The sequence below is a fragment of the Lepidothrix coronata genome, unplaced genomic scaffold (genome assembly GCF_001604755.1).
Source record: "Lepidothrix coronata isolate B3197 unplaced genomic scaffold, Lepidothrix_coronata-1.0 Scaffold110, whole genome shotgun sequence".
NCBI classification, from domain to species: Eukaryota; Metazoa; Chordata; class Aves; order Passeriformes; family Pipridae; genus Lepidothrix; species Lepidothrix coronata.
The window spans coordinates 678,140-692,504 of record NW_016690290.1 but is presented as its reverse complement, the minus strand read 5'-3'; the positions used below and the strand labels follow the sequence as shown (position 1 = coordinate 692,504).

General features: G+C 50.6%; 1 protein-coding gene across 1 annotated transcript in view; it reads right to left on the bottom strand.

Annotated features, from left to right (window-relative positions):
* Positions 1-14,365, bottom strand: part of NECAB2 (N-terminal EF-hand calcium binding protein 2) — a 69,198-nt gene that overhangs the window by 1,522 nt on the left and 53,311 nt on the right. The window contains exons 5-10 of the mRNA XM_017824157.1: positions 12,506-12,603; positions 3,112-3,248; positions 1,209-1,327; positions 1,008-1,087; positions 470-526; positions 259-371 (exon numbers count right to left, since the gene is read on the bottom strand). Of these exons, the coding sequence (XP_017679646.1) occupies positions 259-371; positions 470-526; positions 1,008-1,087; positions 1,209-1,327; positions 3,112-3,248; positions 12,506-12,603 (604 nt within the window). The remainder of the gene's footprint in view (positions 1-258; positions 372-469; positions 527-1,007; positions 1,088-1,208; positions 1,328-3,111; positions 3,249-12,505; positions 12,604-14,365) is intronic.

The following is a 14,365-nucleotide window of genomic DNA, read 5'->3' as shown; positions in this document are numbered from 1 at the left end:
CCACAGATGTGCTGCAGGCTGGACTACCGAGGGGTGACCCAGCCCTGACAACCCGGGGAGGGGCAGCCCCCCAGCCCAGCACTCCCCAGCCCGTGCAGAGGGGTGTTGGTGACCGAGCACGACCACATCCCACATCTGGGCTGTTCTGCCCAGTCCTTCACTCGGTGGGGTGCCCTTTGCTGCAAGGGCAGCTGAATCATCCTCTGCCCCCCTCCCAGCCCTCCCAGCACCCCCCGTGCGGCTGCCGGTGGTACCCACTGGAAGCAGTCCCGCTCCCCGGCCACGCTCTTCAGGTACTGCTTCAGGGAGCTGCAGAACTCGCCCAGGTGCTTCTGCGACACCGTCATCTCGTTCCTCACCAGGAGGAGGTACTGCCGGCCCCAAACAGCACACGTGAGCCCCGGGACACAGGGAGCCCGAGCCTGGGGCTGCAGGGACCCCCAGCCCCGGGGGGGTCGGGCACACTCACCGTGCAGGCGGAGCTCTCGCTGTCCGACAGCCGCTGGTGCAGGTCAAACCACAGCGTCTGCAAAGGGGAGGGAGCAGTGCTGGGGGGTGGATTGGCTCAGGCTGCCTGTGGGTTTCTGTCCCCTGCCCAGTGGGTTTCTGTGCCCAGCACTTGGCATGTCTGGCTGTGGCCCCTTCTCTGCAGGGGACACGTCCTCGCCCCTGCCCCAAAACAGCTGTCACTTTTTCACAGTCCCTGAACTGTCCCTGGAAAGGCAGGACCAGGGGTACCCACTCCTCCTCACTGCCCTCTCACCCTTCCTAGCTCTGGCACAGTCTTAGCCCCTCTGGTAACACACTCACAGTCAGTTGTTCCACATTCCACAGCTGCTGTCAGCTCATCAGAAAGAATATCCTCCAGCACCACCAGTAACCCACCCGTGGTCCCTGCACACCACAGCACTGGGATGGGCATGGCCACCTCTTGGTCACCTCTGGCCCAAGGGAGGTGGTGGGGACACCCCAGGGACAGTCCCACACAGGAAAACACTGGCCCTTACCTTGTCCTCCAGCTTGCCAATCAGCTTGGCCAGCCTGTTGATCTGCCCTTCCAACCCCTCTGCCTTGGTGTCGGGGGAACCTGCAGAGAGCAGGAGGCAGTGATGGGCACTGTGGGCACTCCCTGAGAGCCCTGTGCTGCTGCTGGGACTGCAGCTCCCGTCCCTGAGCCCTCCCAGCCACCCCAGGCAGCCACCACTTACCAGCCTGGAGGTTCTTGCCGTGCTCTCTGGGGACCACCCAGGTGGTGGGAGCGTAGCTGGGCACAGGGCTGTCGTACCAGGGGTCACTCAGGCCATGGCCAGCCTTGCTGGGGTAGTGCCTGCAGCCAGAGAGCACAGGGGCAGTCAGGATGGCAGAGCTGGCACACCCAGCACGGCACGAGCCAGCCCCAGGGAGCCAACAGTCCTGGCAGCTCTGCCAGTGACGCCAGACCCTCCGCAGAGCAGCAGTGCCCACACTGTGCCCAGGCAGTGCAGGCTTCCCTCCTGTAACCACAGAGGGACAGACTGAGCAGCTCAGAGGGTTTCCAGAGTCCCTTCCAGCAGGAGCAGCTCTGTGCTGGCTGCCCAAGGTGCCCAGGAGCCCCAGCTCCTCTTGGCACCTTTTGTGGTCACACAGCTCCCAGCTGGAAACGGGGTGAGTGCCAGAGAGCTGACGGGCATCACACCAGCCAGCATCCTCCTGCCCTCCTGCCCCTCCCCTGGCTCCTCCAAAACAGCTGCCAGGTGCCCTTTCCCAGCCACCCCACAGACTCCTTGGGTGATGCAGGAGCAGTGCCCAGGCTGCTGCTGGCCCCAAAAATCAGCCAGTGTGGACTCAACCCTACACAGGGGAACACGATGTGCAGATCTGGTCCCAAGGAACGTCCCCAAGATAAGGAAGCAAGAACAACAATAAAGGTGGCAGGAACATCCTTTTGCTGTGCAATAATCCCACTGCTGGTGCTGGATAATCCCCTGTCAATAGGCAGGAAATTAGGTGAAAACAGACAGAGATTTATTTTAATCACAATTTAATGAGGTGTTTCAAGCTTGGACCTCTGTCTTTGCATTTTGGTGTTCAGCCCTTTATTTTGGTGCTTTTTAGGCCACCTCTTTGTCTTCATGTGGATACAGGAGATAGATTTTTTGGGGGGGACTTATTTTTCTTTTTGGCTATTATCTTAGTGAGAAAACAACTACAGTACTCCCCATTATGAACCAGGCCCACACATCAGAAATAAAAGCCAGCAAAGTCTTTCAGAGGCTCTAATTGCTCTGCCTGATGTTGGTTTTTTTTCCTCCTCATAGTTTCCCATGAGCTCCTGCTTTTTTTTCTGTACAGTTTGCCACAAAATAGGGAGAAGGAGATGTGAGATGAGGAAACCCACAGCACTCCCCCAGGAAAGCTGGTGAGGTGGCACCAGAGCTGCCCAGGGTCTTGCTGTGTTCAGGGAGTGGTGTCTGAGCAGGGAGCTGGGATTTTCACTCTCTGTGGTCCACATGCCCCTCTGCCTGCCCACAGCCTGGGGAAGCCAAGACATCCCTCTGGAAGCATCCTGAGGCCTCCTGGCTGGCAGGTATGGCAGGAGAGGGATTTGCTCCAGGACTATCTGACAAATGGCTTCCGTGGCAACCTGTCCTGTTATAGCTGGTGATGGGGTGACACTGACCCCAGGGGGGTGACACTGACCCCAGGGGGGTGACACTGACCCCCAGGGGGCTGTGCTTCACGTGAGAGCAGGGGACAGCACTACCTGTCCTTGGTGCACAAGCACCTCTCGCCTCTGGACAATGACACTTGCTGGGTGCTCTGGCAGGAGGAACAGCACCCCTGGCAGGGAAAGCTGCCCCTGCAGGCTGTCCTCAGCACAGCCCAGACATGTCCACCCCTCTGGGGGTGCCTGTGTTGTGCCTTGGGTGGGACTAATGGCTTTGCTCAGAGAAGCAGCCCCATGCCCCCAGCCCCAAGCCCCCAGCCCAGTGCCAGGGTGCTGCCCCTTGTTTGCCTCCCCCCCACACTGCTCGTGAGATAAAAGGGATCCTGAGGGCTGTGGGAGAGTGTGGGCAGTGCAGGACAGAGTGGTGGAGAAAAGGAGGAGGAGGAGGGTGCAGTGCTGCAGACCTGCTGGGGTTGGTTTGCTCGTCGATGGCATCCACAGCACTCTCCACGGAGCTCAGCAGGGACTGGGTCTGGTTCGCCGTCTCCTTCAGCAGGAACCGGGTCACGAACTGCTCCACGTTGGTGCCGCTCTCGTACACCTGCCAGGGCACACAGGGATGTGCTGAGCCCCAGCACCTTCACCCAGCACCTTCACCCAGCACCACCACCCAGCAGTGAAAAGTGGCCCCTCTTGTGCTTTGGAGATCCCTACTCTGAGAACTTGAGCATGTTTTACAGTGCTCTAGTCCACAACAGTATGACCAACCCAGCACTAAAGAAAAAGGAGTTTGGGATGATTAACAGAGCTGGATGTACTCTTTGAGAAGATCCCAGGGTAATCCAAACCCTTTTGAAACAGAGAACATTCTAAAATATTTTAATAGCACAATTGATCAGCTTGAAGCACCCAGGGCCCCTTTCCCAAAACAGCTTTGCTGAGCCCTGCTGATGGCATGGTCCTGCTCCTCCTGCCAGCCAGCAGCAGAGGTGGGACACTGGCACAACTGGAATGACCCCAGCACACCCAGATGGACACTGGCACAGCACATTATTCCTGTTTTATGGCAAAGAGATTAGCAAGGTTTATTTCCATGGCAACTGGAGCAGCTCTGCAAGAACCCAGAGGGCCTTTATCTTTTATATTAAATCATAAAAGAAGAATGAGCTGAAGGAAAAACCCTTGGGGTTCTAATCACAGAACTGATTTCTCACCCCTGAATTCGTAGAGAAGCACGAGATTCCTGGCAGCTCCTTGAGCATCCAATTAGCAGAGGTTAATGACATCTGTCTAACACAAACAACCTTGCCCCTCCCATGTGGGGCCTTCACCCAGGCAATTATTTCACCACCTAATACATCTTCCACTGGCCACACTCGGGCCAAGGTGGGTGTATTAAATGGATACATTTCCTTGACAAACACATATCACTCCATTTGGGACCAAAACCAATTTTTTTGTGGTCCCCCCCTCCTTGGCTGCTCCCCCCACAGCCAGCCCTGCCTGCAGCCAGCACTCTGCCCATGCTGAAGGCACGAATGCACTGATCAGACACTCCAGCAGGCCCTGCTGTGATCACAGATGAGCTCTCACACCCAGCCCAGCTCTGGCTGCTCAGGATCTGGTTGCTGCCTGGGCAGAGGGCGGCTGCTCCCACGGGCTGGGGGCTTTGTCCCCCCTCCTGCATTTGGTGCAGACCTGCCTTCAGGAGCTGCCACCACTGAACACAGAGCTGGGTGTACTCCTTCCACTGCTTGACTGGGTTGTGCAATCCCCTGGGCTCTCCTCTAACATGATTTCTTTGGGATTGCAAAAACAAGTCATTAAGAGGACCAGCTCCAAAGGAATCCTTCCCATCGTCTTATTAAAACATTCATCAGACTGTCCTAGTGAGATTTAATGAGGTTTGTTCTTATTAATCTCACCTGGAAGAGTTATTTCCTCCTTGCTTTGCCTGAGAAGTTAAAATATTTATGGAGATAATATAATAATTGCTGCTCAGTGAAGCTGCTTTGTGCCAGAAGCTCTTGGACATCTCCAAGCCTGCTCTTTTCTATCCATCAGTTAGTTCCAGGCTGGAAAGACTTTGTCCAACTGCCTGGCCTTGATGTCTGCTGCAAACAGATGCCTGTGCCCATTTGCAGTGAGCAGCAAATGTGAAAGCCTCGTTGAAATAATGGCCTTGAGAATTGTGTGTTGATGGCTCTCAGGAGAGCCTCAGAAATCATCACCACCTGGGAAACCAGGGCAGGAGCCAGAGATGTGGAAAAATGAGGGAAAAGTGGGATAAGGAAAGCTTGCTTTATCAGGGAAATATTGCACAGTGCTAGGTCAGCAAGATGAGGTCCAAGCCCCAAATCTCTCCCCTCTTTTCACGTCACAGGCTTTTCATGTGTCTGCAAGGCACCTTTCCTCACACAGCAGCAGCAAACCTCAGGCACAGTCTGCTCAAAGCCCCACCACGGCTCTCCAGCTTCTCATTTCCACGTGCATCCACCCAGAGCTGGCCAAATTCTGGAACAGATTAATTAAAACACCCTTGGGATGTGTTGCCTGTGCAAATCACAGCTGGGACTTTGATGCTGTTGCTGCCATCACACCCAGCATCCCTCACCAGACACTGCAAAGGGATGCCTAGAAATGGGCTCTCAGGGCCGTGTCCTTGGGGGTATCAAATGACTGGGAAAGGAGACTTTTGGTGTTGCTGAGCACCCTGAAGGTTCTTTGCTGGCATTTTTAAAGGTCACCATTCAGCTTATAAAGACTATAGGGTGTAAAATACAAATTATTCTGCACCACTCACTAACTCAGAGACCCCCTGTGACCACCCCACAGCTCCCCTTCACCAACAAGGCTTCCCAGTGCTGGTTTTCAGTGAGACTGGCCAAACTGGCTGACAATTTCCAAGCCTGGGGACACTGATGGCTTCTCCAATTGTTAATAACTACAACAGAAGCACACCCACAGAGGGATGGTACTGAACTGAGGAGGCTTTTCAGATGGAAACCAAAGCCAATTTGCTTCACCCACATTTTTCCTCCAGTTAAAAAACCCAAAACCCAACACTACCCCCATTGCAATGCCATCAAACCCCCCTGCCAAACCTCAGCCTGGGATGATGGGGAGGTTATCCTGCACCAACTCAGCCCTTTAAAACCAGGCATGTGTTGTGCTCTGACCTCTGACTGGCTGCTTTGAATTTGTTGCTCATACTTGCCTGTTTTCTTCCAAAAGATATTTTGTTTTAATTAGAATAACACTCAGACCTGCCTCTCCCTCCTTTCCCTCCCCCTGACTCTCAAATCCCTTCCAAAGCAGAGACCCAAAACTGATTGCCTGGCACACAATCAGTAGAAGAAACCTGAGGAGAACAGACACTTAAATAGTTGATAAATGAAAGCATTACCATATGAAAGACGCTCAGCCTTCCCAAAACAGCTCTAAAAAGCCAAATAAGACACCTGTTCAGATTAAAAAACTTACAACGGCATCATATGGATCTTAAAAGCATTTTACTATAAAATCCTCCTTTTGCAAATCTCCAGCATTGGACCTTTCTCAGCTCATGTTTACCTTGTTTGATCCTAAAGGTCTCCTGCCATGGCCCTTCCCAAGCAATTTATCCCAGGACTCTCTGTTCTCAGAGACTCTCCCTGCCTCCCTGGAATCCCCTCATTTCTCACTGCAGCCACACGATGGGAAGGGCAGGTACCTGTAGGGTCACCTGAGGATCAAGAGCCACATGGCACCTTTGCTCCCTGTCCCCTCACCCAGCAGGCAAAGAACACACTGGAACTGTGCCCTCCTATTTCTGAACACCCTGCTATAATGAGCCTTTGCCTCACACAAGTTCCTGACTGTCTGTATTAGAACCCTCCAGACAGCAATTTAATACGTATTTTATTGCAGTTTTCCTAGGAAAGCAGAGATTTTGTTTTCCAAACAGGACCTGCTCAGAAGGCTGCAGCCATGTGGGATGGCCAAGCTGCTGAAGGCTCAGCCTGGTCGTGTCACTGCTGACCTGCTCCCTGCCCTTGCTCCTGGTGGCTCCTGCAGAGCTGCTCTGGGGCTGGTTGGCAAGACCACAGCACTATCTGGTGGGTTTGTTCCCTTCACCACATGATCCACTCAACTCCCAGGAGCAACAGGCTGAAAACAGGAGGGAGGAGGAGGAAAACCACGTCCTACAGGAGGTCCATGAGAGCTGGAGCCAGGACAGCACACGTGGGATCTCCAGAGAAGGTGCTCTTCCTTTTCAGAGAGAGAGAGGAGGGATGTGAATTCTGCAGCTACAGAAAAGCAGAAGAGCAGTGAATAAGCACCTTCATCTAAAAATAAGTTCCAAGAGAGACCTTCCCAAGGTTCCTCTCCCTGCCAGCCCCGCTGTGCTCCCCAGCAGTCTGGCAGCTCAGCTGGATCTCGTGCACAGCCCTCCAGGCTGGCAGGAAAATCACTCTGGATGGCATCACAGGGAAAAGCAGCTTTCTGGTCTGGACTCTGAACAGAAAAGTTGGGGAAAATTCAGTTCTTGCAGAAGTGAAGCAGCACATTTTGCTTTAATTTGCAGGGCAGTATTTTCTTTAATCAGTTTCAGAGAGGAGTTGCAGAAATACTTTCTGAGAAGTAAAGCACTAAACAAACACATCTCATTTCCTTTCAGGTTATTCTTGAACTGCAGAATTCCATAACTTATCCAGAAATCCACATCTGGTTTGTGCTGTAGAAGTTGATATAGAAATTGTTCAGAAATATCGTTCAAAATACATGGAAAGATGACTCAACCTTTACCAATTCACTGACCCATCACCACTCCCTTCTTTTTTCAGTCACAATCACTCACCATGATTACATTTTAACTGCATTATAGGAATGTTTCATCATATAATCACCCATTCAAGAATGGGGGGAAAAAGCCATAATCCCAAAAACAACTCCCTCCACATGAGGGCAGATCTCTGTGCTGCAAAGGTGAGGATGGAGATGCTCTGAGCCCTCCAGAAAAGGCAAACTGGCCTTTTGAGCAAACAACTTGGCCCCTGAGGAGCCAAATCCTTCCAAGGGGGAAGACACCCTCAGTGTGACGACCAGGTTGTTCAGCAGAGCAGGAGAAAACCTGCTCACATAAAATGAAAGGCTGAGATAAAGGATTAGCTGGAGCATGGAAAGAAAAGATTTTTTTTTTTTTGAGGCTTATTTCTACTGACTATTTTATCTGGAGGTGTCATCGTTGAAAAAAGAGCAATATCACATTTGGCAGGCTTAATTTTGACAGGTAGGGATGCGAGAGCAATCTACATTGCTGGTCTTGGTTGTGCTAAAAAACAAACAAAAAAATCCACCGTTTTTAGCATCCAAGGCTGCTGGCAGATGGTGCTTGCTCTGGGGCTGTAACTGAGCTGCTCAAACGAGCACAGCTTTGAAGTTTGCTTCTGAGGGCTGAAAACTGGGAGAGACCCACGGCCACACTGGCACGAGCCAGTGGAGAGCAGGTCTGATGGAGCAGCAGCAGCTCCCACTGAGCCCCAGGGCCTGACATCCTCTGTTCACTGAGATGACAGCTCGTAAGGCAGAGACAAGAAGGCTGGATTGCTGCAGGAACATTTTAAATCACAAATAACATATGCAAAACTATTCACCTGTATGTAGGTACCTCTGAGCTCCCTAGTGCTGCTGGAGCAGCAGCAGCTGGTATTGAAGGTCAGTGCACTCGGTTTTCCCTTTATGATTTACATATTTTTCATCTAAATAATGATTCCCAGGGGAAAACGTGTTTGCAGCTGTTTTGGGTACAGTGCCAGTCCACAAGACACGTGTGGTGTTTGGCACCCTGACATGAGAAGCTCTCAGAGGGTGATGTGTCACCACATGGTCATATTCCTGCTCCAGGTCCACTAATGAGACAACTGATAGACTGGCAGTGGAGCTCTCAGTAAGCAAGCAAGAAGTAAAACACTGTCATTCACATCTCCCTTTTTCTCCCTGTCCAGGACCAGCTGCTGAACATCAAGCAGAGGCTGGTCCAGGGCCCCTCAGGTCCTCAGGCCTCCTCCATAAAGCCCTCCTGCAGTACCACCACTCTTCCCTGAAGCCACTGTCATTCCAGCATGTGCATGAGGGCTTGCTGCAACATCAGCTGCAATTTTGGGCAGTTTTGCTTTCCAAGCACTCTCCTTCCATCTGGGACAGGGCAGGCACCAAGGTCAGTCATCAGTTCTTCTGGTGCCCAACAGGAGCATCTCCAGGAAGGAATGATTTGACTTTAAATCTCAGCTGCTTTGTCCTTGAGGGTGTTCATCACTCAGCATTTTTCTGGAGCTTCTTTGCATCTTGCTTTTAATAAGTTTGACTCACCACCAAAGGTCAGCCTTGCTGATGTTTCCACGGTCAGTCCTGAAAAATGCTTCACTGGCAGGAGCTGGACCAGGAGCAGCCCCAGTGCAGCCGAAGCTGTGCCCGGCAGGAACGGGGCTGATTGAGCCTCTCAGGTTCCAAACCCCACAGCTTTTGTTAACCCAGCTGAGGCACATTCCCTGGGGTGCCCCGGTGAGGGTTTGTTCTGTGGTAACCACTAGCTCATGCCATCCCCCTGGCTCCCTGGGCACTGTCCCCTGTCACCCTCAGAGCTGGCAGGGAGGGTGCAGGCACTGGGTGGGCACTGCCCCACACTGTCCCCCAAGGCTGGGGGTCAGGGACTGTGGCAGAGGAGCAGAATTAACCTGGCTCTGCTCCCCCAGCCCCCCTGTACCCACACACCCTTCAACACTCCCCAGTCACACAAACCAGCCTCCCCAGTCACACAAACCAGCCTCCCCAGTCACGTTGGGTTTGGTATTTGCCAGCAGCACTACTCAACAGTAAAAGAGAATTATAAAAGAACATCTCCTGCTGTCAGCCTTTTTTAGATCCCGAAAGTTCATTTCCTCTCTCTCCAATTTCCCTTTGCATTCCCCACCGTCACTGACAGTCATTTGAACGCAGCACAGACATCACTGTATCGGAAAATAATCACACTGACAGATTTTGTTTGGCTGCATGAGACCTTCCACCACCGAATCTAATTGCTGCTGATGCTTTATGAGGTCCTCCAGCACGAGATAATTGCTGCTTTCTCTTTTTATGGGCAAGAAATAATTGTCTTTGAAGGTGAGAAATATAAACAGCAATTAAATGCTGTGGTTCTCCATACCCTCCTGTCAGTTGGCACCTCTGGTCAGAAAGGCAACACAGAAGAAGGTTGAGCTTCATTCATCATTTGCACTGAATACACTGTTTGAAAGGGAGGGAATAGGAACACTTCTAAATGATCAGGAGTGATCTCCAGCTTCTGAAATGTGTATTTGTTATGGAGAATCAGGAGTTTGCTCACAAGTCACAATGCTCAGCATCATCACCAAGCCCTTTGCAGGATCTGGCCACAGAAAAAGATGCAGAGACAGCAACCTGACCCAGTGGAATGTGTCCCTGCTCACGGCAGAGGGGTGAAACCAGATGAGTTTTAAGATCCCTTCCAAACCAATCCATGGTTCTGTGATTCTACAAGACCTTTCTGGGGGCACCCATTGGGCAAGTGGCAGCTGACACCAGCTTTTGTAATTCAGGGGTGTGAAAAGCACTATGGTTTGCACTTGGAGAATCTCTGGATGCTGCTGCCTGGATGTTTATCCTATTAGAACACTGGAGATGAGTTTCTCTACCACCCACAACAGCTTGTTTTCTGTTGGATTTTCTCTTCCCCTGCTTCTTTACCTGAATAAAGTGCCTGTGTTTGAATAATTCATTGATGAGGTTTGTACCACTTTGTTCACAAAATCACAGCAGGAGCAGTGTTTTTGATTAAATCCCTCTTTGCCAGCTCCTCTCTGTGATGGAGTCTTGCTCTGCTTGTTCTCTTGCCAAGAGTCTGCCAGGCAGTGAAGAGCAACAGCCCCATGGGCTGATAGAATGTGGGTGCTGAGGGGATGCTGGGCTGGCACTCCCTCCTCTGGCTTGGGAAACGTCTGCATTTGAGATTAAGGGTGTTGTGATCCTTCAGTGGGGCAGGAGGAAGATGCATCCAGAACTCCAGCTCTCCCTGGTCCTCTCCACCAGCTCCTGATGGAGGTGACCAGCTCAGGTTTGGGTAAATACCCCCGACCTGCTGCAATTAAGGCAGGAGAATCCTGCCACAACCTGCTGAATCAAGGAGGGACAAAGATGCTCTTCTTATGAGTGGACTGAGATTATGAATAACCATCCTGCTTCCACTGCAGATGTCTTATGCAAGGTAATACCCACATGCTCAGATGCCTAATTTATGAACAGGGAATAAGCCATCTTCCTCTTGCAAAATATTGGGAAGAATTAGTCATATATATTAACCTCACATTGGAAAAGCAATGGTGGAAGGCATCACGGACAGCAAGGTGGAGTGAATTACTGAGATCTCTATTAGGATGTTAATGTTTATTTAAAATACATGGTTGGCAAATCTGACTGCCAGAAAATTTGCTAATAATGAATATAAATGAGGCACAAGCAGACACAGCAACTTAATTAGAAAAAAATGAACTATTACTGTTGTCCTGAATTTTTTCATCCTTTCATAATGTTGATAAAAAATTCACGAACACTTCAGGCAGATCAGTGATGGGCCAAAGGCTTTTGCCTTTAATTTATTATGGCAAGACATCAACATGTGAAATACGTGCCTTCCCTTTCCACTTACAAACATCAGAAGGGATGGAATTCGATCAAGCAAGAAAATCAGGCTCTTTACTCAGCAGCAAGATGGGAGAGAAATTTGCTGTTTCCCACTCTAACTCCTAAAACTTCTTATCATTACCACATCTTTAATGTGGAGTAATTTGAGTTTCTCCTTTGGCTTCAAAGATAAATGGAAGGGAGATTTCAATTTGGATTACTTGCAGGAGTGTTGTGGTTGGACTGGGAAGTCCTTGTGGCTGCCTGGAAAAAGCAAAACCTCCCTCCCTGGCTTGGTCCTCAGTGTACCCCACTACTCATGAGTGAAGAGGGACACGACTTTTCACTCACTGTGCCACAAAAGAACAAGGCAAATGTGGTTGAAGGTAGAAGTGGGAGAAGGGATTGATTACTCCGAAGTAATAAATATCACCAGCATAGCCCAGTTACACTATTCAGTGGTATGGAAGGACAGGAAAATGATTTCCAAGAAATTAAAAGTCTATAAACACTTCTCTCATCCTGGTAAGACAACAAATGGGTGGTGCAACTCTCAGCAGGGATATCCATATGGTACCTCAGCTCAGATTTTCTAGGTATTCATAAATAAACTTCAATATGCTTGTGATCCGTGTCATTGTCTCTATTAGTCCATTATTAACACTATCATTAAGGTATGTGGTGGATTTTTTAAGAACTTGGGGCTATTTTGCATGTATAAAACAGGACACCATGTCTTAGGTTTGGTGCTTGCATGATTCCCCTGTGGTCTGTCAAACACACGGACCCCTTGTTTCCAGCACAGCAGCTGCACATGAGGGACTGGATTTCTGGAGTGCAGGGTGCCTTCCAGCATGGAAACAGGATTTCTGGAATGCAGGATGCCTTCCAGCATGGAAACTGGATTTCTGGAATGCAGGATGCCTTCCAGCATGGAAATGGGATTTAATGGCAGCTCTACAAAATGAAGTTTCCAAAAGCCCTCCCAGTGGCACTAACAAGATCCTGTGCATCCAAAATCCCACCCAAGAGACCCTTGGGCCATGTTGCCTGTGGAGCAGGAGGAGGCAGCACTGCTGAGGAGGTTGAGGACCTGGAGATTTCTGTGCTCTGATCACACAGCTCTGACACCATTCTCTCCAGGCCTGTGGAACATGAGGTGCAGCAAAGGGCACTCACCCTCTTGGTGTAGTCCATTGCCTTCAGGATGGAGAGGTTCAGCATCTCCAGAGAGGCCAAAACATCTTCATAGTCTCCCATGTGGTCAGCAAAATAGTCTGGGAAAACCAAGAGGGACATGACGGGAACATGCTGAGGAAATTTAATCCTTCAAGGCTGCATGACAGCAATGTCTATTTATTGGTGGTAAGGTAAATGTGAGAGGATGGTTTCATGTAAATTTTTATGCTCTAAACACCGAGTCAAAGTCGCAACTTGTCCTGCAGGGATGGGAAGTGGTGTGATTCCCATGAAGTTTGGGACCATTGCACAAAGGAGGTGCAAGGCCCAGTAGCCCCCACTGAAAATAACTCATGCCCACTTCTGCATTTCATTGTATCTGGTCTCTCCCCTCCTGTTGCAGGCATGGAGGGAGAAGTCTCAAAAGAAATCCTCTTTCCACTCCCTTGATATTCTTTACCACCCAAAACATCCAAATTCCTCCCAAGTTAAACCCAATTTACATGAGCTGAGTCTGGTCTCACATCTTTCCCTACGTTCCCTGAGGTCACATTTGCACCTCAGCCAACAATCACAGGCTGAACAAGCTTCTGAGAGCAAAATGTGCCTCCAGAGGAAGAGAAGAGCTGCAGGCTGGTCCCAAAGCACACGTTCTCCATGGAAGGGAGCCCACCCTCCCTCTGTGCCACCCTCGTTCCTCTGCAGGAGTGGAGATCACCCCAGGCTGCACCCCCACCCCGGCAGGGGCCTGGCACAGTCCCAGCTGCCCCTCACTGACACAAAACACAGTCACCACTGGTGTGTCCCGGGGGCTGACAGCTCCCTGACACACGTGAACACAGTCCTGTGCCGGAGTTCCCATGTCCTGGAATTCATGTTCGTGATGGGAACAGCAGCAGAGGAGCAGGACAGCCAGATGTGCAGGGAGTTTGCAGCACAGACCCGAAGTTTCCCTTTTTTCTAGGTGACTGACACAGAGTAGAGCTGAAAGCTGTTCCTTAAAAGCCACCAGTGCTGCTCCTCAGCACTGAGACACGAAGCTTCACACTGAGGTGACATCTCTGTGGAGTGCAGCAAGACAGAAACTTCAGGAAACAACTCCACTAATTAGGTTCTCTTGGCTTAATTAGAAGTGCCTATAGCTATTTACAGTCTGAGAACATATCCAAAGGGAAGAGGATTTTGGCAGAAACAGGAATGTCACAGCATGACTGACAGCAGCTGTTTGCTGTTCCACGATGAGCCAAACAGCTCATTCTCATTGCAGGGTGTTTATTTGTGTTGTTCTTCTGACTTCATTTGGGAAAGAAAACCTGAGCAGATCTGAAAGGTGAAGATTTTTTGTAAGTCCTGAAATAAAAAGCTGGACTCACACATTTCAGGAGAAATGAGCTGCTGTGGGCAGAGCACAGCCCTTGAGCCTGAGCAAGGAGCACCTGGGAGCAGAACAGTGTTGGCTTTAACAAAGTTAAAGCTGCTTTAGCCCCGTTAATTCATGTGAACACCTGAGATCAGCTCTTCCAGTCCTACAAGGCCCTTGCTCATGGCTGCAGAGGCAAAAGTCAATGTTGAGAGGAAGAGCATCACTGCAACCCCGGACTGGTGTGGGAGGGGTGGGTGCCCCACAGCTGTCCCCAGGAGATGCCATCACCCTGACAGTCTGTAAGAGGTTGATGTGCACCCCCTGCTCGTGGAGCACACTCAGTTCTCAGGACAGTTTGCACCACTGCATGACTGTGCATTGATGGAATTAGAAGTGGCAGGTACAATTTGGCTCCTGTACTCACATTTTCTGGGCTTATTAAGAGCTCCTAATAAGCTGGCTGGGAGCAACTCAGCCAGTGAAGAGCTATACAACCA